At 39.3% G+C, this 27,550-nt stretch overlaps 1 protein-coding gene across 1 annotated transcript in view; it reads right to left on the reverse strand.

Moving 5' to 3' along the window:
* Window positions 1–10,663: 10,663 nt before the first annotated feature.
* ZMAT4 (zinc finger matrin-type 4) overlaps window positions 10,664–27,550 on the reverse strand; it is a 339,027-nt gene continuing 322,140 nt past the window's right edge. The window contains exon 7 of the mRNA XM_029939109.1: window positions 10,664–10,785. Coding sequence (XP_029794969.1) covers window positions 10,770–10,785 — 16 coding nt within the window. The 3' untranslated portion in view covers window positions 10,664–10,769. The remainder of the gene's footprint in view (window positions 10,786–27,550) is intronic.

Here is a 27,550-nt window from a genome sequence, read left to right on the forward strand (position 1 = left end):
ATTCTCCTCAATCTCTGCACAGACTCAGGTGAGATGTGAAGCCAAGGTCCCTAATGTCTCACATGGGAGGGCACCCAATATGTGATGACCCCCCATGCCAAGGCGAGGCCACACTGTGGTAGGTTTTCACTGCAGACCAGTAATGGTTGGCAACCAGAGTCTCCCTCAGCCTCACCTTTTCTTAAAGGCCTGAGCTGACACACTGGTCACTTGGGATAGAAAGTTAGGCTCAAGCAGAGTGAGCTGTCCCTCGTTCTGTTGGGCAGGAAACATGGGGATCCATTTGATGGTTTCCTGACATATCCAAAGAAGGATAAGAGGCATGGGCTGGTGTGAACTGACCAGAACCAGCACCTGCCAGGACCATCTCCTACCAGGCCTACATTGTACGGGCAAGAATGGCGAGGCTTCGAGAAGGCCTCTTCCAGAGTCTCAGAGTTGGTATCAGAACCGGAACTAGAATTCTGGTGTCTGAACCATTTACAGACCTTGGGGGTGGGGACACCTCGGAAGATGGCCCATGGGCCCTGCACGAACTCTTGCTTGTCCCCATCTTAGGTGACACTGGGGAAGTTCCATTTTCAGCTTGTCCTCTTTTGTAACAAATTGCTAAAGAAATCTGTGAAAACTCATACCTTTCCCCTTTCCTGGAGCCCTGATTTTGCCTGAATTCTATTTTCTTATCCTTCTGGTTTTCCTTCTCTGTCCCCCAACAATCTAGAACTCTTGTGTAGCTACAGTGATTCTGCAGAAGCTAACCCTCCCTCCTGCCCGGGAAGTAGAAACCAATATAGTGCCTTAATATTCCTAGGGAACATTATTATCACTTGATATGCCAATGTGATAATGGGCAGTTTGCCAGTCTTGTCATTTTAGAAGCAAATTGGCTTAAGTAATCACCTAAAACATCCTCTTCCAAGGGACTTTTCCCCCCACATAGCAAATAGCACCTGTCACTTCCAACTGTGAGGCACAGAGAAAATATTTCCCCCGCTAAGAAAAGGGATTTGTTTGAAGCTTTTGCAGGCCTTCCATTTAAATAAAGCTCTTTTTTTAAAAAATAAAAATTCAATGCATGCTCACAGGATTTCAGTGTTGTCAAATATTCAATTTAAACTCTCCTTGTTATTTACATTCTCCGTCCTAACAACCAGAATTACACAGGAGAATTTTTTCCCTGCAGAGAGCATTCATGCAACGTAGTGCTTGTGTTATTACTCAAGCGATTCTTGTCTCCTGTGCGGTGTTCCAAAGCCTTATCTCCATTGTTCCCTTTGTCCCTCCAGCGCTGAGTGGGCGTTCTCCATGACAGCAGACAGCGATTTTCCGTCTCTCAATAGTCAGCCTGACTCAAATGGGATCGATTGGAGGGAGCCAGAGCGGAGAAGGGCTGCAGCAGTGCCGTGCCCAAGGGTGTGAAAGGTCCCTGCTCCCCTGCCCTGATCTCACTGTGGCTTCCTATGTGGCAAGTGGCCTGCCTCTTCCCTTTCTCATACAGGCATTTCCTCGTGTGCCTGTAACCAAGGCTGAAGAATGCTGCCTCATTTCTTCACAAAGGGCTCTCTCTGGTGCCTAATGTTTCTTCCTGACTCAGGGACCTGGGAACAGTGACAGAATATTCTGTTTGGGCTGCGACAGGCAGCAGTAACGAGATGACTCTTGGAAATGATTGATGGCAGCTACACATCTGTAGTTTTGATGACACCTAGGCTGCTGAACAGTCTGTCACTGTGGCTGGGATGAGACTTTTCCTTCTACTGCCCTTGAGCTGCACATCAATTGGATCTTGGATTCAAGGCTCTTTCTTTAGTTGTATCATTGCTAAAGTTTGTGACATATTTGGTTATAAAACTAAGGTAGCTCTCTCATTGTAAGCTGAAGTCGGGGCATATTGGACAATCGCATAGTCAAGAAAATGAAGAATAAAGGAGTCAGAGCCATATCATGGGAGGAGTAAGCAGAGACACCCGCTGCCCCAGAACCCCCAGGCCACCATCCGGTCACTGCTAAGGGCAGAAAGTAAAATGCCAGAAATGCTCTGGACATCCCTGGGAGTTTCTGGTAGTATAATATTCTGGGCAAAGTAATTGCAAACTCCATTTAATGATACAAGTAGCATCCTGTTATCCTCATGTGACCTGATCATCTGAGTTTTTCTGAGTTGCTTTAATTCACACTCCTGAAGACTGAAACAATCTTGAAGCAGGAGGTATTACTTCATCATGTGTACAAACAGTAAAAGTGCAGAGTCATGTTCTTTAGTATTCCATGACTTCTCCAAGTTACTTGGTAATTGGTGCCACCTAGCCCATGCCCATCCCTCCATTTTACCCAAAACAAGCTGGGCCTAGGGAGAGGAAAGTAGCTTGCTTTATAAAAGCCCATATTTTTCTCCTGGCAGCATATGGCCAAACATCCTCCCTCCTAAATTTCAACTCCCATCTCACTACTGCACATTGATGCCTCCTAATTCATAAAGTTTTAAATTAAATTCACGATTATTTCTAAAAATTACCTTCTTCAGATAATCAAACCAATGAAACACTTTATATAACTACACATAAATGGGTGGCTCCTTTCTCCCCCTCACTTGTCAGGACTATCAGGGTCCCATCCCGTGATGATGAGAAAGCTAGCAGGAAGAGGGTTGTCAGCTAGGAACGACTGAGGCGGAGAGTCAACCAGGACAGCAGGCCCCAGCTCCTCAAGCGGGGAGTCAGTAGTATGAGTCATCAGGACTGAAAGGGCTGGTTAAATAAAAGCCACTTCTATGTGGGGATTGGGCTTCAGGAATAAGGAAAACAGGAGCCAGGTTCTGGACAGAGCAGTCAATAGCTGGACGCACTTTGAGGGTTGCACAGAGAGACACAGCTTGATATTGTTGGAATGTCTAGTCTGGATAGCTCAGGTCCACCACACCCCAGGTAGAAGACAACAGTATGTTTCCACCCTTCACTCGCTGCCATGCAGATCTCATTGGCTCAGAGACTAGGTCGGGGGGTGGGGGTGCGGGGTGGGGGGACTCCTAACCCCATCCAGCCCCAACAGGACTGGGAAGAAGTAAGGAGTCCAATCACACAGGAATCCACTCCTCCACTCCCAGGGATGGGTATTTGGGCTATGCGTTAACACCTGCCTGTTTCTTTAACATCCACGATATGGAGGACTTGAATCAGGGCAGATTTCTGTATAAGATTTCTAATCCACTAACAATGAAGAAGAATTTAGGGCACCAAAGGGCAGATATGCTTAGTTAGAGAGCTAAGAGATCTTTGACCTTCATGTCTATCGTAGTAGGCTAACTTTTTTGGAGTGGGGGGCTCGTGTCTAGTAAGCTGATTTATGTAGTGGGTTAGGCTCAAACTCACAAAGTTTATGACTCAGCAATGTCTGTCTGACATTTATTACCACTCAACAGACTGGCAGTCATAAATCCAGCTTCATTTTTACTGTTAAATAGCTCCTATCATGAGACAAAGGAACAAAGGGAAATAATCCACAGCTGTGCTATCCATCCCGCATCTTATCAAAAAATAGAAAGAAGTATAGAAATGTATAGGTCCTGTTGTAATAGAGTCATATTTATATGCATGCATGCAAGTACACTGTGTACAAATACTATATAAAAACACAGGCTAAATTCCACCTGATGCTGATGCCCTGCCTATGGAAACATGGTGAGGAGCCACACGCCTTATCTCTGTGTCAGAGCAAAGCCAGTCATGGGCTCTCCTCACTAGCTGCAAGTGTGGGCATACTTGTGCTGAGTCAAAGCCCATCAGATGGACACAGCTCAGCTCGAGCCTGGGACGGAGGTGAGGGCGTGCACAGGAAGTGAGACAGAGAAGGGTGCTCCCTGGGAGTTCACATTGATGGCTTCTGGGACACTTTGGGCTCTGCTCAGCTGGGAAGCTGTTCTTGGAGTTACACCAGTAGCGACCCTCTCCCACGCAAAGTTCTGGCTCATCATGTTTTTGGGTTTTCTTGTTTTTTTGCTTTCTTTTTCCTACACCATATAATTTTTAATGCTATACAAAGAATACATATAAGTAAGCATACTGTATCATACATATTCTTTTTTTTAATGTTTCAAGTTTTTATTTAAATTCTAGTTAACTAGTTAACATATAGAGTAATATTAGTTTCAGGGGTAGAATTTCATGATTCATCACTTACACAGAACACCCAATGCTCATCACAAGTGCCCTCCTTAATGTCCATCATCCATTGAGCCCATCCCACTGCCCACCTCACCTCCAGTTTCTTCTCTAGAGTTAAGAGTCTATTTTATGATTTGCCTCCCTCTCCTCCCTTACTTCCGTCACATTCTCACTCTCTCTAATTTTGAAATGAGAATGAGTGAAATGAGAGAGATAGGCAAGATAATTTTACAGGTGTCCTCCAGCTCTCACACTGAATGGCTCTATTTTAAATTGAATAATTATTAGCTAATTGGATGGTGGAAGATAGAGAAAAGGAAATGAAACTGTCATTTTGTTTAATTTTTACAAAACTATAGAAAAGTATAATTAGCCCCATTTTAAACATTGAGAAACTAAAACTCAGAAAACTTACGTAACTTGCCTCAGATCATAGCGTAAATAAATGGCAGAACCATATTCTAAGCCCAGGATTATTTTAAATCAGATATCATTTCTGCAATAGCATGCTCATTGTCTGAAATTTTGCTTCCAATAAATAACTACTAACTGAATATATGCATATCTGGTAAACTTAGCATACAACTCCTCAGCACTTGTTATAAACTGGATTACTAGAGTTTGCAAAAAAAAAAAAAGATAAATAGATTTTGGTTTTGGTTTTTCCCTCTCAAGGGTGCCTATCACTTCTCTCAAAAGAATTTCAGCTGAAGAAGATAACTGCAAACTTCAAATCCCAGCAGTAAGTCAGAGAATATCCAAAATTGACTAAAAGTAGGAACCAGACTACCTCGTACTCAATAACTACAGAGATAAGGCTCTATAGTGGCCAAGACACATGGATTACTATGCGAAAAGGGGGTAAGGATTGAGTTTAAGTCCTCCCAGAATTGCTTACCATTCATCTGGGAAGTTAGACAATTTGTGAACCAGGGAATGCCTGGGAAAAAAAGAAACCTCAAGTAGTTGGTTCATTTACACCTCAAAACTATCAAAGAGGGAAATGGCTGATGCAATCGCCCAGGTGGAACCCTCGGCTTATTACATACCCCCACGGGCAGCTTGTAAAGGGTACTTATTAGCTTTCATCACAATTAAACTCTCTACACCTAAAGGACACTGAGAGATGGTACTTATATAAAGAGGTAGGTGATGGGCTTGTAATTGGCCTTAAATTAAATGGTAAAGAAGAGGATAATGAAGTCAGAGTCTTTAAAAAAGATACCTCGTCAAAAGTAGAAACTTGCTGAAATGGCAAATAGTCTCCATATACTGGCTGTATTTTCTAGTTACTAATCAATTTTTAAAACCAGCAGCATGTTCTACATAAGCAAAAGGGTGGTGGAGAAAAGCACAAACCATTCCAAAGTTCTGAATATGTGCTCCTTAGAGCTAATCAACATGAAAACCGCACAGCAAATCTGACAAGTGACAAGAAGAATTAATTCAGAAGAAAGGAAGGAAAACTTGAACCATTCAAACCGTTTATTAACGCTCCTAAAGCCAACTGTGGGAGTTTTCAGGGCAGGGGTTTTCCCTCTAATGTTCTGACAGTTCTGTCTAGAATCAGAGTTCTGTGGATTGCCTTCTTCCTTGATGACTTTCATTCTACTGTTCTCAAGCTCAACCAAAGAGATTATATTTTTGACAAAATAGAGGAACATCCCTACTACCTTGCTTATGCATATGCAACATTAGTAATTTCAGGGAGGCTAATCACTTCCTCCCATTTTGAGCTTTTTGGAGACTATTTAAAGCCAGAGTAGTGGACTGATGGGACACGGCAATTGTCTGGACTCTCAGTAATAAAATCATGAACGCTAATGTTGTTATGCATGTACACGGCTTAACCCTCCACTTAGCTGTGAAGACAAGTTCAAGAGATATGAGAATATACATTAAAAAATTGATTTCAAGGCAGAATTTGTGGTCACTGAGTTGACCGCCACAAGGAAATCTTACCTTACTATCATTGGTAGTCTTACAGCTAGACTTTTAATCTTTTGGAGAGTGACAATTCAAGTAGCAAATGTGCTAAGAAAATAGCAAGGATGCAAAACAGAAATTCATTATCGTGTGTATCAATTTCACTTTTATTTCTTTAATTAAAAAATGAATAAGTTTAGCAGCCAAACGTCTTACATTTGTACATGATTTAAACATTCTGAAGGAGAAACAGCCTGCGGATCCTAGTGCCCACCTGTGCGATGAGGAAATTTGAGCGGGACTTCAAATAACCACAGATGATGTCAAAAGTTCGGCGCGCATGACAATAATTAGACTGTTCTTCAGAAACAATGTAACCAGTTAGAGATAGTTGGAGGGCGCAGGAAACAGGTAAAATAGGATTTCTTCCCTTCACTTACATAATTTGAAGATTATGGAATGTAGTTTTTTAAAGGTCAAAATGAATTGCTAATTAACTTGAGCCATTTGAAATTTGCAAATAAAACTGGTACTCAGAATAGTGACTAAGGAGTAATTAATCATACTGGGGGGGGGGGGAATGGCACCAAAGTAGAGCCAGCAGTAGAATTAGCTCTTAAATAGTTGCCATAGACCCTTCAGACAATGTTACTAAGAAACTGTGAGATATGAATTCTTTTCCTTTCTGTTTAGGCTATACCCTTTAAAAAAACAACAGCGTTCAATGTTCTTCTAGAAAGATACAAATCAGAGCAGATGTCTAGCCAAACAGCCTTTCTTGTAGATATTCAGAAATATCTGAACCAGTTATGACTCTTCCCTCCATGTTTTACTCAACATGTGAAGTAATTAAGAGGTATGTGATCATAAGCTTTACCTTAAACTCACTCTAATTTTTCAATTTTAGTCATGGACAATTTTTGGCAATTTAACAATTAGCATACAAAATTACTTAGTACACTCTTAAAACCATTGTTGACCACCCCCACCCCCAACCCTAGAGAATGCCTGCTTTAAAATCTGCTTAGGAAAACATTTTGGTTTTGCTTGTAGGTGCTTTTTGTTTTCTTAGGTGTTACACTTGCCAGACTTGAGTTTGAGTCCGTGCTGGGACTCTCAGAGTTTCATTTTACATCAAGATGTTCATATGTTGAATTTAAAGCCAAATTTACCAACATGAATATTACAATGAAACATCTAGATAGTTAATTTGACATGCATATCTTAAACTAGAAAGCAAACTAAGGCAGCATTTATATAGAGATTTGTATTTTTAAGCACTTGACATTTATTAATTAGCTAATCCACACCACAAACCTATGAGGTAGTTTAGCATGACTTTAGTATGAATAAATTAGGTAAGAAGTCAAAAAAAAAAAAAAAGACCAAAACAAAACAAAACATGTCCCCACAATAATGTGTGGGTCAAACCTCCTCATTCTGGCACAAAAGAACAACAATCAATTCTTTGAACAAGCTGCTCAAACAATGAATATTCAGCTTGGATGGAAAGTAGAGAGGGCAGTTATTTCATTACCTGACACTTTAGAAAGTTTATTTTGCTGTTGGAGTTCTAATATTCTGTGCTTACAGTGACTCCTCATTAACACCTCCCTCAAAGATCAGCTTAGGAAGACACGTGGCCATTGCCCCTCCCCCAGGGCTCAAATTAGCTTCTGGCAGTAGTAGCATTTTTCATCTATCTCTATTCTGCCTCTCTCTTGGTCTGAATGATCTACTAACCTCACTTCAGTAGGAAGGTATAAAGACTCTTGTGGTTCCAATTTATGTTTATATGCTATCTAAGAGGCAAATGAAAAACAAATCCTATACTGGTCTTTGTGGTCAGGCAATTGCAGATGAGAGTTTTATTCCTATTTTTATCAGCAAAAGGAATCACCGGGGTCCTCTCTACTTAGCAGATGGCTTTATGATGATATACATTAGTGCACCGGGCTGTGGAGGTTATATATAATGAACACTCATTAATTTGGATTTCACTACCATGGCATTTGTGGCAACTGGCACAGGTGCCAGCCAGAAGCTTACCTCTATCCTTAAAGAAGAAAAACTCTTCGCCAAGTTAAGTAAATTGCATGATGGGGTCTGTAGGAGTATTTTGTCTCTATAAGAAGATGTAGACAACTTCAACCACGTAGCAAGCGAGTATCCTTTTAAATACATAGAAAAAAAAACCCCTCTAATATGAGGATGCCATTAGGCTTATGTGTTATTTTAGTTTTTCATTGTCTTCATGCCTCATTGGAGCAAAATTTCAAATGTGAGTATTTCAGTTGCTATTACTCTAAGTACCCAGGAACAGTGAAAGTACTTTATGTATCGATAATTTGGATAGTGTCTCTTCCAAATAGATAGGGTTCTCCTCCAGGTTCCTGGAATTGAAGTTTTACAGAAAACCCCTGGACCAGTTCTTATCTGTCCAGGAATCTCTGCTGTCACAGGGCAGCCCTGCCAGCCCAGCTCCACAATGGCCAGGGACCTATGGGTGTCTTCATCTCTGCCAGAATTAATTTGACTATTTGAAAATAATTACCTCACATCTCATTCCTCTCTGTTCATGATAAATTGGAGTGTAAGACATGACCTAATAAAACAAATATAACCCGACTACTACTATCACTGTTACTACAAACGACAAATAAGAACAGAAAAAACAATAATCAGCTAGCTTTCTAAGTAAAGGTGTTTCCATCTAAGACTTCCCAAAATATAAATAACATTCACTGGCTCTTCCTGTTTAAAACTTAATATGTCAACTCCGTGGTACATTGGGACAACAATTTCCCTTATTTATGCAAAAATAAATAAAGAAATTTGGAAACAAACAAGCAAAATCTCTGGCAGCATATTCACTTTCACTTGACAGGTTGCCAAGGAGTGATGGTATTTGGATGAGGAATTCTGAAGTAATCTGATTATTATATCCGTAAGCTGATCTGTAAAGGGTTTGGGGTAGCCTCTCTATGTATCAAAAGAGATCTATGTTCATAGGCTCAACTGTATTAGGTTATTAAAAAAAAAAAACACTTGAGGGTATGAGCTCACTCACTACACACAAACAGAAACAAAGTTGTTGTTTTTCTTAACTTAGCCAGTGCTTATTTTACAGCAGAATTGACAAAAAAAGAAAAAGTGCTATTTCACACATTTAAAGACATCATTGGAGGTTTGTAGCTCTGTTGTGTGCTTTCCAAAATCGATTGCTTCCCATCACACCCTCCTTCCTTCCCGAGGACAGCACGTGGCTGGTGGAAGCTGCTGGTCTCTGTAGGCACAGAAGCTGGCAACCCGGGTCCCTCCTGAGTGGGCCCCTCAAGGGAATGGGACAAAATTCCAAACACCTTCATAACAACACTGTGCATTTCTAAGTCATTTCATTTATTGCTCACTGAGTCGTAACCACCTCAGCTCTCTGTGGAAAAACAATGGACGTCCAGAAAATCCTGACACCAGGAGATCATGTCACAATGTACAAAAGGCAAGCCCAGCCACATCACTGAGAAGCATCATGAATAGAAGTTAAATGTCTGCCTTTGCAGCCAGCCTGCAGAACACCAGATCCGGTCATGACGGAGAAGAATGAGACCCAGACAGGGCTTTATAATTTACACTCAGAGGTGTTCCCCATCAGAGAACAACAGTTTTCCAGTCTGCCAGTGGTGTTCTTTCCAAAGTGATTGAACATTGGGTTGGCAAAAGGACTCCAGTGAGAAACAGGAATTAGGGGGACTCACCATATCCAAGGCTGTCAGTTCTTTAGAATTTACTCAGTTCTTCCCAAATTGCTAATAACCCACATCAAAGCCCACAGTTCAGGCCAAATTCATAAGAAATGTTCATTTAGTTCCCTCTAATTCTGGAGTTTGTAATTCTTCTCTTGGATGCTTTTGGGAAAACATTTCATCAAGGTCAACTGCTGTTCAGACATTTTTGCCTAAGAGGATCATCATGCAGGCAAACAAATTCTCTTCCTAAGCTTTTATTTTGGCAGCTTGCAAAGAGAACTTGGCTTAACCTTGAGAAACTGTTCTTTGAATGATCAGAAAAAAAGGATGGGGATTCTTCCTCTATTCCCCTTCTTTATTCTCATCGTTCAGATGGCAAACCTGGCTCGCAATTTTGAAGGTGAAATGAAGGACAAATATTTATGTCCGTTATTATCTTCTACTAATAGTGACTCATTCTGGTTCTGTGCATGTTGTCGCCAATTGTGTTCTGCAAGAACAAATAATGTTTTTTTCTTGATAGAAGTGCTCCACATCTCAATTATCAAATCTTTCATGGAATACTTATGTGTTGAGGAAATCTAGAATAAGTTGGACATTTAGATTTTCCCACTGTCTTCAAGTTTGGATGATGTTCCCGATGTTTGCTATAGGATTATAATTTAGAACATGTGCTAAATAGATTATCAGGAAAGAATTTAAAAATCCATCAAAATATCATAACTTACCACAAAATTAGAAGAGAGAAAGAGAGAAAGAAAGAAAGAAAGAAAGCTCATTCACTCTCCAAAACCAAGATTAGTCATATGTTAATCTGTGAATCCTCATAAGAAATGTTCATTGTTAGAGAGAGAATCCTCCTCTGGTAGTTGATAAGCAATTCTCCACGGCAGAGAAATCCTGATATTTTTTTCTCATCTCTTGATTGATGATTTCACTACTTATTCTTCAGGCTATAAGACAGAAGGGAACACAGTCTTACCTTCTTTCATAATTACATATTCCAACCTCCGTCTTTCCTTCCTCCCCCTGCTCCTGTGTCTCAATCTCTCCCCCACATCACTTTAGCCATCAAATTAAAGTAAAGCTGGATTTGTGTGATGAATCTTTTACATCCTAAATAACCTGTAAATATAATAACTCAATTACCAACATCATCTCTGTGTATGTACAACAAAATACATGTCTCAGTCCTGTCAATACAGATACCACTTTCATTCCATAAGTTCTTAAGATGAAATTGGCCAATTGACTTATATTTATGATGGATTGCATATACCCATCTTTAAGTTTCAGATAGAATGACCTGTAGAACTTTCTTGTTGGGAGGGAGAATATTATAGCATTTGGATTTCAAATTACTATTATAAACCTCATTTTCAATTCATTCAGAATTTCCCCTGATATTGATATATAGGGGAAATGTTTTCTGGTTTTAGTCTCAAAAAGTACTGATTTAAATTAAATAGGTAACTAATTCTTAAAGGTTTTGGGTTTTGTTTTTCTCTTTTTTTATTTTTTAACATTTTATTTATTTTTGCAAGACACAGAGAGAGAGAGAGAGAGAGCGCGAGCATGAACAGGGGAGGGTCAGAGAGAGGGAGATACAGAATCCGAAGCAGGCTTCAGGCTCTGAGCTAGCTGTCAGCACAGAGCCTGACACAGGGCTCGAACCCATGAACTGTGAGATCATGACCTGAGCCAAAGTCAAACGCTTAACCGACTGAGCCACCCAGGTGTCCCTTGGGTTTTGTTTTTCTTTATGATAAGAAGATACTACCATTTATTGCATGCCTACTGTGTGTGTCAAGAATTTTATGTATTTTACATCTAATTTAATCCCCACCTTTAATTTGGAAGTCATTTCTTCCTATTTTAATGGTGAGATCATTAAGGCTTTAATTTGGATGTCATTTCTTTCCATTTTAATGGTGAGAACACTGAGGCTTAAATTGGCTAAATAAATCACACATGTTCACACAGCTGCTTAGAGGTGGGGGCTGAACCCCAGGAAACAACAGAATCAAAAGGCAAAAGGCTTGTTGACATTCTGTGCAAGAAATTGCTCTCACAGCACGAAGCATGTCCCCTAGCTGCAATGAGGCTGCCAAAACAGGATCTGCTAAGTAGTTGACAATTATCCCTAAATCCGTATCTTAGAGACAGTGGTAAAAGTGTTGGAGCAGGTTAGAATCCTTGCATACATTTTCCTATCCTTCTTCATTAAGAGCTAAATATGGTAGTGGAAATCTGGTAACTGAAAATTCACAAGCTACAAAGGAAAATTCTATCATTCACCTAGAAGCACACATGGCATCTCTTGAAATTTTATTTTCTGGGAAAAAAAAAAGCTGTCATAAAATATTCTTAGGATCCGAACAAGCATTTGAATGTTGTTGTAAAAGGCAGACCAAAAGAAAATGGAAACCACATGTATTTCTGGGTAAGAAAAGATAGCTGGAATTTTGCCTCGGAATGACCCTGGTACGCACAGCCATTTTCAAATGGTTGTCATAAAAAGAAAAATCCTGTTTTGGAATCTCATATTTAGTTTCTGCTCCATCTGGTCATGACCTGAGGAAATTCTACAGACCTCGGCATTTTCTTGTATTAATGTGACATAAAGGTTGAAAGTTTTTACTAAGCAAACAAGTATAATCTCATTTTTATAAACTGTGAAGATGAACACTTTTCAGAATAAAATGAGTTTGAAGCGCAGCATCTCCGTGTGACAGTGAAAAGACCAAACACATACGCAGCTGGGTGGCCATAGCTATGATTACATCATTAGAGGAGACTAGAAGAGAGGTGGGTTTTTTTTTAAACTTATAGTAAAAGTGGTATATTAAGAATTTAATCCCATAAGGGGCAAAAATATCACACTCTACCTTTTTATAGTCAGAATAATTATTCAGATCCTCTCTGAACACAGAAGTAATGACAAATTAAAATGTCTTTCAATTCCATATAGCTTTTATAATTATTCATCCGTTACTCTTATTATTGCTGAAAAGGCTCCTTCATATTTTAGTCAGCATCCCATTTTTTACAAAAGAACATGGACAATTTTACTGCTATTAATAAATATGCAGCCATTCAATCCAAGAAGAAAATTCTTTTTCATCTGAGAGATAAGCTGCATAATTCATGTATTTTCAGAAATTTCTTTAAATAGAAAACTGAAAAAAGACATAGGGAAAAAAGAATGCATTATATAGTTGCCATTTGTGGTGAGGGACAGTGTCTATATTCAGAGTCTGAGAGTTAATTCGGTTTGAAGAGAATTTCAATTGCCCTGTATATGTACCAACATACTCATAGAGCTCACTTTATTTTTGACATATATCATCATAAAAATGATATAACATAACTGCCACTTCACTTAAAAAAATGTAACTGAAGGTTACTAGGTACTTTTCTTCGGGTCTCGGAACCCGAAAAAAAAAAAAAAAGCTTCACAGCAATTTGGAATGGGCATCTCCACTTTCTAAGAAGAGAACTGTCCATGTCAGTGAACCGTGGGACTCCATCTGACTTCCGTGAGCTCCAGACCCTGTGGGGAGGAGTTCTGCCACATGGAGATGGCCTTGCAGGGTGGGTGTGCATCCCCAAGACCCCACACCAAGTGAGAAACACTGTTGCAGGACCAGGTAAGTAAAAAAAGCTGCTCTTTGTCCTAGTTGCCTTTTTGCCCATTCAGACCTAGAAGGTTCAGAGGGGGTGGTGCTGAAAACTGGGCCTGAGTGTAGCCTTATGTACACTAGTAATGATTTCTTTCATTTTTATTCCCAATTAAAGTATAGTTGACACACAATGTTACATTAGTTTCTGGTGTACAACTTAGTGATTCAGCCACTCCACACATTATACTATGCTCCCCCAACAAATGTAGCTACCATCTGTCACTGTACAATGCTATTACGCTACCATTTACTTTATTCACCATGCTCTACCTTTCTTCCCCATGATTTATTTAGTCCGTACCTGGAAGCCTGCGTCTCCAACTCCCTTCCACCCATCTGGCCCATTTTCCTCCATCTTCCCCTCTAGTGACCACCAGCTTGTTCTCTGAATTTACGGTTCTGTTTTTGCTTTTAAAAAAATTTTTCTTTGGGGCGCCTGGGTGGCTCAGTCAGTTAAGCATCCAACTTCAGCTCAGGTCTCACAGTCTGAGTTCGAGCCCCACATCAGGCTCTCTTCTGTCAGCATGGAGCCCTCTGCCTCCCTCTCCCTTTGCCTCTCCCGGTCACACACATGCAGACACACAAAAATAAATAAACATTTAAAAAAATCTTTTCTTCATTCATTTGTGATTTAAATTCCACATATTAGTGAAATCATATGGGGGTATTTGTCTTTTTCTGTCAGACTTATTTCAATAAGCAATAAGTCTAGGTTCAACCATATTGTCACAGATGAAGATCTCATCCTTTTTCACCTAAAAAGGAATTTTCAATAGCAACATTGAACTGTTCTCACTGTGGAAGATGACCAGAAATGTATGCAGTCTTCCTGAGATGTTAACAAGGCCAAGAGAGGGGTGTGGAAGGTGTTCTGAGCAGTGTGTTTGGAGATGGTTGTTACTGGAGAAAAATTGATGGGCCTGTCCCACACTAAAGTTAAACTATTCAATAAACCAATGACAAAACTAAGCAGAGTATCCTTAGTCATGATGAAGCCTGGTTTCTGATACCCAGACAGCAAGTTTACAGGGACATAAGAAATGAAACCATGGACCATGGCTTTTACAAAATGATGTGGCCATTATTAGTTAGGTTTGTTGGATGAGGAGGAACTATGTTTCAGATATTTCCCACACACATGTTGTTGAGCAGTCATGACTTTGGCATGCTGCCTGAGATGTGCCATGAATGACATCCAAGCACTTGTCACCTTTGCTCAGTTTATCACCATAGGGCAAAGATAAACCAAATTAAGCTAGATTTCCCAAATCAAGCCTCCCTCAATTTCGATTCTTTCTTTTCTTTTATTCCCTAACTTGGCAAATAAGAACTCAGGGCAGAAATTCAATGTCTTTTTATCCCACACCCCATAACCAGTCAACCACAAGTCTTCTTGGCCTACTATTCTACTCTGAAATACGGCATGTCTCAGCACCTCCCACCCATGCCCTCTTCCAGGCCCTTGACATTAACCAGCCCTGCTGTGTCGTCACACTGCTGTTACAGTCTTCCACTAGGTTCCTACTGGAGAAAAATATAATACGCAAAGGTCATTTGTGATGTGGCTGCTGCTTCTCCTCCAGCTCCATCTTTTTGTCAATGGCCCTGTAATCATTCTAAACTCCCATCACAGGGGCGCCTGGGTGGCTCAGTCGGTCAAGCGTCCTACTGCGGCTCGGGTCATGATCTTGTAGTTCGTGGGTTTGAGCTCTGCGTCGGGCTTTGTGCTGACAGCTCAGAGCCTGGATTCTGTGTCTCCCTCTCTCTCTCTGGCGCTCCCCTGCTTATGCTGTCTCTCTCTCTCTCTCTCTCTCAAAAATAAATAAAAACATTTAAAATAATAATAAAAAAACTCCCATCACAAACGTTTCTGAACCTGCCAGCCTCCCAGGTGCTTCTACAGTTTGTACAGGCTCTTCCTTCTGCCTGGGACCACATCCTCCCTCTTAGATTTCCTCATTCCTTTTAAGTGGAAGCAAGCTTCCTGTAAATATCCTTCCTCGATTCCCCTGCCCCAACCAAATGCGTCTGGAATATTTTGAGTAGCCATTAGGGAGCAGAGAACAAAACCTCAAGAAAATGCTCAAGCCATAGCAAGTGGTCAGTAAAGTGCTGTGACAAAGGATGCAGTGTGTCCTGCTTCTGAGAATGGTGAATGGCAGGGAATGAGGTGGATTGGAGAAGACGAGAAGAGAAAAAAATGTGGGAAAAAAGCTGAGGCATGGAGAGAATGGAACAAGGAAAATGATTTCTTCTGTGCATGATAGGATGCCCAAATCTTTGGAATTTGTCTAAACAAATAAAATACTTGCAAAATGTTAGTCATCTGTGGAAGTTTATATAGTCTAAGTGATAGGGAGTGGAGGTGGAAGGAAGAAGCATTCAAAGGGGGAGAAAAGATATAAAGACCATAAGACACTAGGAGTTAAAAGAATTTCCCCAAATCCTTCTTAGAAAAATAAATTCCATATATTTAAAACCCACCAAATAAAGAAATCATTTAAGATTCAAGAAACAAGCTAATTCAGAGAAAAGTCAGGTATTATGAGCACTTAAGAAACTGTGAATATTCAGAAGTATAGAATATTTAAAATAAATGCAGGTCTATTACTTCCTAATACACACAGACTAGCGAAATTGACAGGACTGATTTGTAGTTAACTTATCAAAACACCTAAGAAAACAAGCCTCCTCTGTTTATATAGAATTTGCATTGTTTATATGCAAATGAATGCTTCTGAAGAACTTGAGAACAATTTATTCCCTTAAGAAGGCAAATATTCTCTCTATAATCTTGTTTACACTATTCATTTGCTTTGCAAAACATTTTTTATGAAATCACAAAATAATGAAATGTTAGAGGCAGAAGGACCCCAGGGATCATATAGGAAAGTACAAAGACCTCATTTAATAGATGAAAACTTCAGTGGAACCCCTGACACACTCATTTACCCCTAGCATTTCTGAGGCCTGCACCCTCACATCCCCATCCCCCTTATTTTGGGGACTCCATTCCTCTAGCCACAGCTGAGGCAGATGCAAACAGAGCAAGGAAACTACAAAGTGCTAGGCTTTGGGGCATCGTCAGGACCCATCAGCCTCCTAGATTGAGGAGAGAGTCTAGTACCCCTTTTCCATGCACTTATAGATTGGGAGGCATGGCTAGTCTCAATTTGCTTTTAAGCCTCAGCTCCTACTTTGTCTCCTGCAAGAGATCTTTCCTTAATCCCTCTTTCCTACCCATCCTAGTCAGGACCCATCCCAAGTGCTTTCCTCTATTGTTTCCGTAACCACATCATATTGCCATTTTTTATTTACTATCTGTCCTCCCTCCAAAAAAGCCTGTGACTCTATTTCTGTATTTCTTTTTTTTAAAATTTTTAATGTTTTTTTTAAATTTATTTTTGATACAGAGAGAGACAGAGCATGAGAGGGGGAGGGGCAGAGAGAAAAGGAGACTCAAAACCGGAAGCAGGCTCCAGGCTCTGAGCTAGCTGTCAGCACAGAGCCTGACACGGGGCTCGAACCCACGAACGTGAGATCTGACCTGAGCCGAAGTCAGAGGCTTAACCAACTGAGCCACCCAGGCACCCCTATTTCTGTATTTCAACACTTGCAGTAAGTAATGACAGAATTGATGCATAACCTTCTCCAAAGAAACACATGAGACTAAGAAGGAATCAACTGGCACATTGAGGAAAAGTCTGACTCCGGGCTACTACATTCCTCAGTTCCTGTTCTGTTTTGGACAAATCCATTTTCAGCCTTCATTCACAGATAAGAAGAACAATTAAGAATTCAAAGCATCTCTGTTCTTATATCTGTCTTCTAGTCTTATACATTCAAAGGGCTTGTGATTTAAAGTTTGAAAACTTTATTTTAAACTCTAACACCCATTATTGCTAGTTGGATATTTATGTACCATGTTTTAACTTTATTAGTTTCAGTTCATCCATCAATAACAGAAAGTCTTGAGGACTAAATGAGATAATATATATGAATATGTCCAGTAACTACAAAAAATAGAGATTTTTTTCTGTCCTTAGCCTTATTCATAGTCAGTTGAGCAAATAAATTTCTGATGTAGCTGCTATATAATAAAGAGTTTGGGTTGTTTTGTCCCGGGTTCTTGGGGTAGAGATCCCAAACCCTTGGAATTTCCCAATTATTATGAGAATCTTTGTTTTTTGGGTTTTTGTTTTTGTTTTTAACATTTGCAATGTGACATTTGTTTTTCCCCCAGTGCTTATTTATTTTTAATTGAAGTATAAGTGATGCACAGTGTTATGTTAGTTTCAGGTGAGCAGCATAGTGATTTCAGCAGCACACACACCATGAAATACTAACCATGACAAAAATAGTTACCTTCTGTCCCAACACAAAATATCATCCACTAATGTGTGACAAAGGAGGCAACCTCCTTACAATGGGGAAGGACAAAGCTGGAAGTATCACAATTTCAGAATTCAAGATACATCACAAAGCTGCAGAAACCAAACAGCACGGTACTGGGACAAAGACAGAGAGACATAGAGCAATGGAAAAGAATAGAGGCCAGAAGTAAACCCACGCTTACGGTCACTTAATCCACGGCAGAAGAGAGAAAGATGTACAGTGGGAAAAGTCTTCGGCAAACGGTGCTGGGGAACTGCACAGCTCATGCTGTCCAGAGGGAAGCTGGGCCGGTCCCTTGCACCAGACACAAAAACAAACTCAAAGTGGATTACAGACCCAAATGGGACCCCAGAAACCATAAAACTCCAAAAGAGAAATAGGCGGTAACCTCTTGGACATCAGCCATAGAAACATTTTTCTGCATCTGTCTCCTTAGGCAAGGGAAACAAAAGCAAAAATAAGCAATTGGGACTACATCAAACTAAAAAGATTTTGCACCAGAAGAAAGCCATCAACCAAATGATAGGGGTGACTCTGTTATTCATGGTGAGCTCTGACAGCTCATGCTAAAAAAGTGATTCATGGTGAGTTCCTACGTAATTTCAAGATGGAGGCTGGCCATGCTGGAAAGATCCACCATGTGATTAGAGGGGTTGAGGCTTTGACCCAAATGATATCATCATGACCTCTACAGAGAGAAAGATGACTGTACGTTGAGTTCTGTGATGTGGATGATGATTTCATCTACCATGCTTAAGTAATAAAACCACCATAGAAACTTTGGACACTGAAAGTGTCAGAGAGTGAGCTCTACCATCAGATGACAGACCTCAAATCCAAGATCTGGCACTCAGTAGCTCTGTGGCCTTTACTTTAGTTTCCTGATCCATTAGATGGGGATGATGTAATAATAGCAGAGATCTCACAGGCTGTTATGAAGACAAGATGAGTTAGTACATATTACATCTCTCTTCCATATGGAACAATAAATGAATGTTGTCTCTTATTATCATTATTAGTACTAGTATCACTTGGCTACATGGGCTTTTGCATTAGGCTAAGTATATTACTGTGTCTTATGTAATGAGCAGAAAGAAAGACAGGGTGTTGAAGTGAGATATGCTTTCTGGAACCAAGGGCAGCTCTGGTTCTACTTGTTTCCAGGGTAGGTGAAGAATCATGGGAAACAATGGCGTATAGCGCAAACACAGTGGGGCTGAGATGAAAGCTAACATTTGACAAGTGGACAATGTTCCCTCCTGTCAAAAAAGAAAAGGTTAAGGTTATGCAGACTATACTGTCCACTAGCATACCCAGTCTACAGGTGATCATTTAAATGTAAAATAATTGAAATTACATACAATTAAAAATTCAGTTCCTCACTCACACTGGCCACTCCATAGCCACATGTAGCTAATGGCTACTACACTGCATAAAATAGATACGAATCATTTCCATCATCACAGGGGATTCTACTGGACAGTGCTCGTCTAGAACCACCAAAAGTATCTGAAATCAGATGTGTTTTGAAATATAAACCATATTTCTTTTAGATGTTCTTTTATGTATATTTGTATCTATCTATATATATATATAATTATGTTATATATGTTATATATAATTGAATTATAACTAATACACAGGGTATATTTGTTTCAGGTGTACAATACAATTTTAAGTATACTCAATGCTCATGGTAAGTGTATTCTTAATCCTCTTCACCTATCCATCCATCTTCTTACGCACTTCCCTCTATCAACCACCAGTTTATAATCTATACTTAAGAGTCTATTTTTTTGTCTCTTTTTTATGTTGCCCATTTATTTTGTTTCTTAAATTCCACATACATATGAAAAAATATGATATTTGTCTTTCTCTGACTGACATATTTCACTTGTTTTTTTTTTAATGTTTTATTTATTTTTGATACAGGAGAGACAGAGCATGAGAGGGGGAGGGGCAGAGAGAGAAGGAGACAGAACCGGAAGCAGGCTCCAGGCTCTGAGCTAGCTGTCAGCACAGAGCCTGATGTGGGGCTCGAACCCATGAACATGAGATCTGACCTGAGCCAAAGTCGGAGGCTTAACCGACTGAGCCACCCAGGCGTCCCTGACATATTTCACTTGTTTAGCATTATACCCTCTAGATTCACCCATGTTGCTGGAAATGACAAGATTTCATTCTTTTCCATGGCTGAGTAATATTCCAGTGTGTGTGTGTGTGTGTGTGTGTGTGTGTGTGTGTGTGTGTGTGTGTCTTACATCTTCCTTATCCATTCAATTATATATTTTTTTGTTTTTTATGTTTTTAGGAATCTCCACACTGTTTTCCACAGTGGCTGCACCAGTTCACATTCCCACTAACAATGCATGAGTGCTCCTTTCTCTCCATATCCTCACCAACACTTGCTGCTATTGTTATTGTTCTTGTGCTTTTCATTTTAGCCATTCTGACAGGTGTGAGGTGAAACTCCATTGTTTTTTTAAAATATTTATTTATTTTTGAGAGAGTGGGGGAGAGGCAAAGAGAGAGGGGACAGAGGATTTAAAGTGATCCTGACAGCAGACAGCCTGATGCAGGACTCAGTTTCACAAACTGTGAGATCATGAGCTGAGCTGAAGTCAGATATTCAACCAACTGAGCCACCCAGGTGCCCTATTCATTATTATTTTGACTTGCATCTCTGATGGTTTAGTGATGTTGAGCATCTTTTTACATATCTTTGGCCATCTGCATGTGTTTTTGGAGGAAATGTCTATTTATGTCCTCTGCCCATTTTTAATTGGCTCATTTGTGGGACTTTTGGTGTTGATGTAGAAGCTCTTTATATGTTTTGGATATTAACCTCTTATCAGATATGTCATTTGCAAATATCTTCTTCTATTCAGTAGATTGCCCTTTTGTTTTGTTGATGGTTTCCTTGATTAGGCAAAATATCTTAGTTCAGTTTAGTTCAAATAGTTTAATTTTACTTTTGTTTCCCTTGCCAAAGGAGACATATCTTAAAAATTTTTTTCTGTTGCTTGTGTCAAAGTGGTTACTGCCTATGTTTTCTTGGAATTTTATGGTCTCAGGTCTCACATTTAGGTCTTTAATCTATTTTCAGGGTTGTGTGTGTGTGTGTGTGTGTGTGTGTGTGTGTGTGTGTGTGTATGGTATAAGAAAGTGGCCCAGTTTCAATCTTTTGCAGGTAGTTGTCCAGTTTTCCCAACACCAATTGTTGAAGAGGATTTTTCCCATTGTACATTCTTGGCTCCTTTGTTGTAGATTAGTTGATCATAAAAGTGTGGGCTTATCTCTTGGCTTTCTATTCTGTTCTATTGACCTAGGTGTCTACTTTTGTGATAGTACCATACTGTTTTGATTACTACAGCTCTGTAGCATATCTTGATATCTGGGATTGTGATACCTCCAGTTTTGTTCTTCTTTTTCATTATTGCTTTGCCTTTTTGAGGTCTTTCATGTTTCCATACAAATTTCAGAATTATTTGTTCTAGGCCTGTGAAAAATGTTGTTTGTATTTTGATAGAGGTTGCATTAAATCTATAGATTGCTTCAGGTAGTATGAACATTTTAACAATATTGGTTCTCCCAATCCATGAGGATGGAATATTTTTCAATTTGGTTAAGTCATCCTTAATTTCTTTCTACAGTGTTTTATAGTTTTTGGAATACAGGTCTTTCATCTCCTTCATTCAGTTTATTCCTAGGTATGTTATTCCTTGATGGGTCAATTATAAATGAGCTTATTTTAAAATTTCTCTTTCTGTTACTTCATCATTAGTGTATAAAAATGTAACAGATTTCTGTATGTTGATTTTTTATCCTGTGACTTCACTGAATTCATTTATCATTTCTAGCAATTTCTTGGTGGAGTTTTTTGGGTTTTCTATATATAGTATCATGTTATCCGCAAATACTAAAAGTTTTACTCTTCCTTACCAATTTGGATGCCTTTTATTCCTTTTTCTTGTTTAATTATTGTGGCTAGGACTTCCAGTACTATGTTGAATAAAAGTGGTGAAGGTGGACACCCTTGACTTATTCCTGATCTTAGAGGAAAAGCTTTGTTTTTCACCACCGACTATGATGTTAACTCTGGATTTTTCATATATGGCTTTTATTAAATTGAGGTATGTTCCCTCTAGTCCTAATTTGTTTAGAGTTTTTATCATGAATATATCTTGTATTTTGTCAAATGCTTTTTCTGCATCTAGTAAGATATTCATATGGTTTTATATCCTTTATATTGTTAATGTGATATATCACATTTATTGATTTGCAAATATTGAACCACCTTGTATCTTTAGAATAAATCCCACTTCATTGTGGTGAATGATTTTTTAAATGTATTCTTGGATTTGGTTTGCTAATCTTTTGTTGAAGATTTTTGCATCTATGTTCACCAGAAATATTGGGCTATAGTTTTCCTTTTTAGTAATGTCTTTATCTGGTTTCAGTGTCAGAGCAATGCTGGCCTGATGGAATTATTTTGGAAGCTTTTCTTCTTCTTTTAATTTTTGTAATAGTTTGAGCAGAAAAGGTATTACCTCTTTAAATGTTTGGTTGAATTCACCCATGAAATCCTCTGTTTCTGGACTTTTGTTTGTTGAGGGTATTTGATTACTGATTTCATTTTATTGTCAGTAATCAGTCTGTTCAAATTTTCTATTTCTTCCTGATTCAGTATTGGAAGGTTAAATTTTTCCAGGAATTTAGTAATTTCTTCTAGGTAGTCCAAACATTGGCAGATAATTTTTCATGTATTATATATAATCCTTTGCATTATATGTAATCCTTTGTATTTCTGTTGTGTTGGTTGCTATTTCTCCTCATTTCTGAGGAGATTTTTTTTTACCTTGAATTTTTTCCCTCTCTCTCTTTTAAAAGAGTCTGACTAATGGTTAATCAATGTTATTTATCCTTTCAAGAACTATCTCCTGGTTTCATTGTTCTGTTCTACTGATTTTTAGACTCTGTTTCACTTATTTCCATTCTAATATGATTTTAATCTTTTCTGATTTTGTTGAGACTTGTTTTGTGGTCTAACATGTGATTTATTCTGGAGAAGATTCCATGGGCACTTGAAAAGATTATGTATTCTGCTGTTTGGGTATGGAATAATCTAAATATATCTGTTAGATCTATCTAGACCAAAGTGTCATCCAAAGCCATTGTTTCTTTGTTGATGTTCTGTCTAATGATCCAGCCACTGATCTTAAGTGGGGTGTTAAAGTCCCTTACTAAATGTGTATTACTATCAGGTTGTTCTTCTATGTATGTAAAGGGTTGTATTGGAGTGTTCCCACATTGTGTGTGATTGTTATATCTTGTTATTGGATTGTTCCCTTTATCACTGAGCAGTGTCCTTCTTTGTCTCACGTTACAGTCTTTGTTTTAAAGTTCATTTGTCTGATTATAAGTATTGCTACCCCAGGTTTCTTTTTGCTTCTATTGTATGGTAAATGTTTTTCTATATCTTCACTTTCAATATGCAAGTGACCTCAGTGAGTCTCTTGTAGGCAGCATAGAGATGAATCCTGCTTTTTTTTTTTTAATCTATTCAGTCACTTTCTATCTTTTGACTAAAGTATTTTGTCCATTTACATTCAATATAATTATTGATAGGTATGTACTTACTGTCATTTTTTTTCTTGTTTTATGGTTGTTTTTGTAGTTCCTCTGTTCCCTTCTGCTCTTACTTTCTTCTCTTGTGGCTTGATGGCTTTCTATAGTAATATGCTTGGATTACTTTCTCTTTATTTTTCACATATCAATTACAGGTTTCTGGTTTTTTATTTGTTGTTACCATTAGGTTAACATATAACATCCTATGCATATAGCTGTCTATGTTAAGTTGATGGTTACTTAAGTTTGAACCCATCCTAAAGCACTAAATTTTTACTCTTGCTCTTTTACTGTTTTATGTATATGATGTCATAAATTATATCTTTTTATTTTGTGAATCCTTTGATTGACTTTTATACATATGATTGATTTTATTGCTTTTGTGTTTTAATTTCCATACTGTTTTCATAAGTCATTAATTTACTTAATATTATTAAGTTTGTATTTGCCTGTGAAAAATCATTTCCTTTAATACTTTTCTTATTTTTGAGAGAGAGTGAGTGAACAGGGCCAAGGCAGAGAGAGAGGGAGGGACAAAAAAATCCTAAGCAGGCTCCATACTGTCAGCACAGACCCCAATGTGGCCTTGAACTCATGAACAGTGAGCTCATGACCTGAGCTGAAACCAGATTCAAATACTTAACTGACTGAGCCACCCAGGCTTCCCCCTTTCATAATTTTCTCACTATTTTTATTTCCACTGGAAGACTTCCTTATAACATTTCTTGGAAGGCTAGATCTGTTTTTCTATTCTGAACAATAGCCTTGCTGGGTGGAATATTTTTGCTGCAGGTTTCCACCTTTTATCACTTTCAATATATTATGCCATTCATTTCTGGCCTGCAAAGTTCCTGCTAAAAAATCAGTTAATAGTCTTTATAGGGTTTCCCTTGTATATAACTATTTTCTTTTCTCTCATTTCTTTTAAAATTCTTTTACATTACTTTTGTCATTTTAACTTCTATGTGTCCTGGGTGAACCTCCTTGGGTAGATTTTGTTGGGGTTCGCTGTGCTTCCTGGATCCAGATTTCTGTTTCCCTCTCCAGATTAAGAAAGTTTTCAGCTATTATTTCTTCAAATGAATTTTCGGCCTCTGTTCCCTCTATTCTCTTTCTGGGATCCCTACAATGCGAATGTTATTACACTTGATGATGTTGCTGAGTTCCCTTCATCTATTATTGTTTTTATTAATCTTTATTCTTTTTGTGGTTCATCTTGGTTGCTTTCCATTACTCTGTCTTTTAGGTTGATGATCTGTTCTGGTTTCTCTAGTCTACTAGTTATCCTTTCTTGTGTATTCTTAATTTCGGTTATAGGGTTCTTCATCTCTGATTGGGTGATTTTTATATTTTCTGTCTCTTTGTTGAAGGTCTCACGGAGATTCTCCACTCTTTTCTCAAGTTCAGTAAGTATTTTTGTGACCATTACTTTGAATTCTCTATCACGTATACTGCTTATTTCCATTTCATTTAGCACTTTTGGTGTGATTTGGTCACACTTTCATTTGGGACATATCCCTCTGTATCTTCATTTTTTTCTAGTTCTCTGTGTGTGTTTCTATGTATTAGGAAAGTCAGCTATGCCCGCTGATCTTGGAAGTAGCAGTCTTATGAAGAAAATGGCCTGTAGTGCCCTGCAGTGCTATGTCTCCTGTATACCAGAACCAGGTGATTCAGGGTCTCATATGTTTTGTGCACACTTCTGTTGCGATTGGAATGCTTTTGCCTTCAATCCAGTCATCTGCAATGGGCTGCTTTGCCTGCTGCAGATAGGGTTTCTTCCTTGTGCCTTAAAAGACCAGTCTGGGTCTGTCTTGGGCTTGTAGTTGGGTCAGATAAGATGTCTGCCTTCAGTCTGTCTGTCGGGATTGTAGTGACTCCAAACTACAGAGTTCTCTTGTTCACCTGTCCCCTGTGAGGTTTTTGTTGGTGGGCATGGCCAGAAGTGAGATCAGATGTCTGTTACCAACTCTTTGCTGGGCCAGCAGTCAAACTGATGTGTGTGGTTATCTTTCCCTCTCTCTAGGGCAAGACTCATGTTGGAGTAGTGTTGGTCACTATTGGGGCTGCTTGCAGAATGTCAAATACCATTTTGGAGGGACTCCCACCAAGTGGGGCAGGTTGGATGGGACAGATCTACAGGAGAACATAGAGGCAGGACAAGCTGTTAGCAAGCTAGTAGTGAGTGTTTGCACACTGGTTCTGGTAGGTGTCCAGGCATCTAGGCTGAAGCTTAGGGGGTGAGAAGAAATAGCACCCACTAGCTCTTTTGCTCTTGGAGAAGTTTCATAAAACTCCCTCCCCCTTCAGTGCATGTTCTGAGATCAGTAAATAATTATCCTTCCAGTAATACCCCAAGTGCTTTTAACTGCTGCTTCTATGTGGTATCTCCACAGGATTGTTTGTTATGCTGGTTCTTTAAGGGTGGGGACTCAGTTTCCTACTGCTCTGTGGCTCTCATACAGCTAAGCCTGCTGAAATTTAAAGTACTCAGAGTTAAACCCCACACATCATAAAAACTCACATAGTTGAGCCCCTCTACTTTTTGATGCCAAATATTATGGGGACTCATCTTCCTAGTAGAGGTCCCTCATGTCTGGGGTGCTGGGTGTGTGGTCTGCTCCTCACCCTTCTCCGTGCTCTTGGTGTCTGTCCTGTTTGTAGTTCATCTCACAGGGAATTTGGCTCCTGATGGCATCTCTGCTCCTCCTACCATTTTTGATGTGGTCTCCTCTCTATGATTAACTGTAGAAAGTCTGTTCTTACAGTCTTTCAGTTATTTTCTGGGTTAGTTGCACTGCTATGGCTGTGATCTAGGTGTATCTATGGGGAAGAGTAAGGTAAGCTTAGGATCTTCCTACTTTGCTATCCTCTAGGCTCCCCACCAGATTCCTTTTTTAAAAAAGTCCTACAATCATGTAAAAACCATTAATTTTCCACAAAATGCAAAATAAAATGAAGAAAAATAATGGGTGTGTTTAATGGAGAGACTGCTTGTTATTATGCTCACTTAATGTGTAGCCACCTCTCAAACATTTCAATGGCTCTAAGTTTAGGGATTAAGAGAGAGGAAATGTCCAAACCCTTGAGCGGATGTCTTCCTCTTTTTCCACTCATGTGCAAATGTCCTGGGGTATGTGCCTTTTGAGAACATGGAGGCCAATAATTCTGAATGACTCTTAGTATGCCCAGGTCAGCAACTGTAGAGGTGGAAAGCCACTTCTCAGGCTGGTCCTTGAGCAGATTCCAGGTATTGATGTCTGTGAAGCAGGTGGCAGATGGAAAGGAATGGGCTGGTAGAAGCATGTGTTGGTGGGATATGTAGGGAGCTCATGGGAGAGGGAAGGACATGGAACTGAAGTGATAAAAACAGAAAAGAAATACGGTGTGAGTCTGATTGTTAGGAAGGAGAATAGGAAGTATGGTGGGATGAGTCAATTTGCAGGGAGAGATGCTTGGTAGCCAATTTGCAGGGAGAGATGCCAGGCTCAGAAGGAGAGGAGGAGGGCTGACAGAGGAGGCACAGGGTTTGTACTAACACAAGGGTCACCAAGGGGACAGAGAGGATGCTGGTACCCAGACTGGCCTGCTGGTGGTAAAGATAGTATTACAATGATAATGCAATTTTCATACTAACTATTTGACAATTATTGTATTATTATCAAAACCCTAAAACAAGTGAACTCAGAAAGAGCCTTCAATTTAAAATGTAGGCCTGGAATTACCACTAAATGGCTGTGTAGCGTCATCTCTGAAAACCTCAACTTCCTCAGCTACTCGCTGGGGAAATGGGCAAAGCCATTCCCCAGGCTCTTTCACCTCCAACGTGCTGAAATCATGGGGCCAGGCCAAGGTCATTGCTATGGAGACACACTCAATCCTTTAAGACATTCAATTCCAAGTTCAGCAGTTTTCTGTCAGCTCACCTAAATTATCACAAACTACAACATGACAAATCTACAGATAAAGAGCATTCTGTAGTAATTATTTTTTCCTTTCTTTCCCCCCCTTT

The sequence above is a fragment of the Suricata suricatta genome, chromosome 1 (assembly GCF_006229205.1).
Source record: "Suricata suricatta isolate VVHF042 chromosome 1, meerkat_22Aug2017_6uvM2_HiC, whole genome shotgun sequence".
NCBI classification, from domain to species: Eukaryota; Metazoa; Chordata; class Mammalia; order Carnivora; family Herpestidae; genus Suricata; species Suricata suricatta.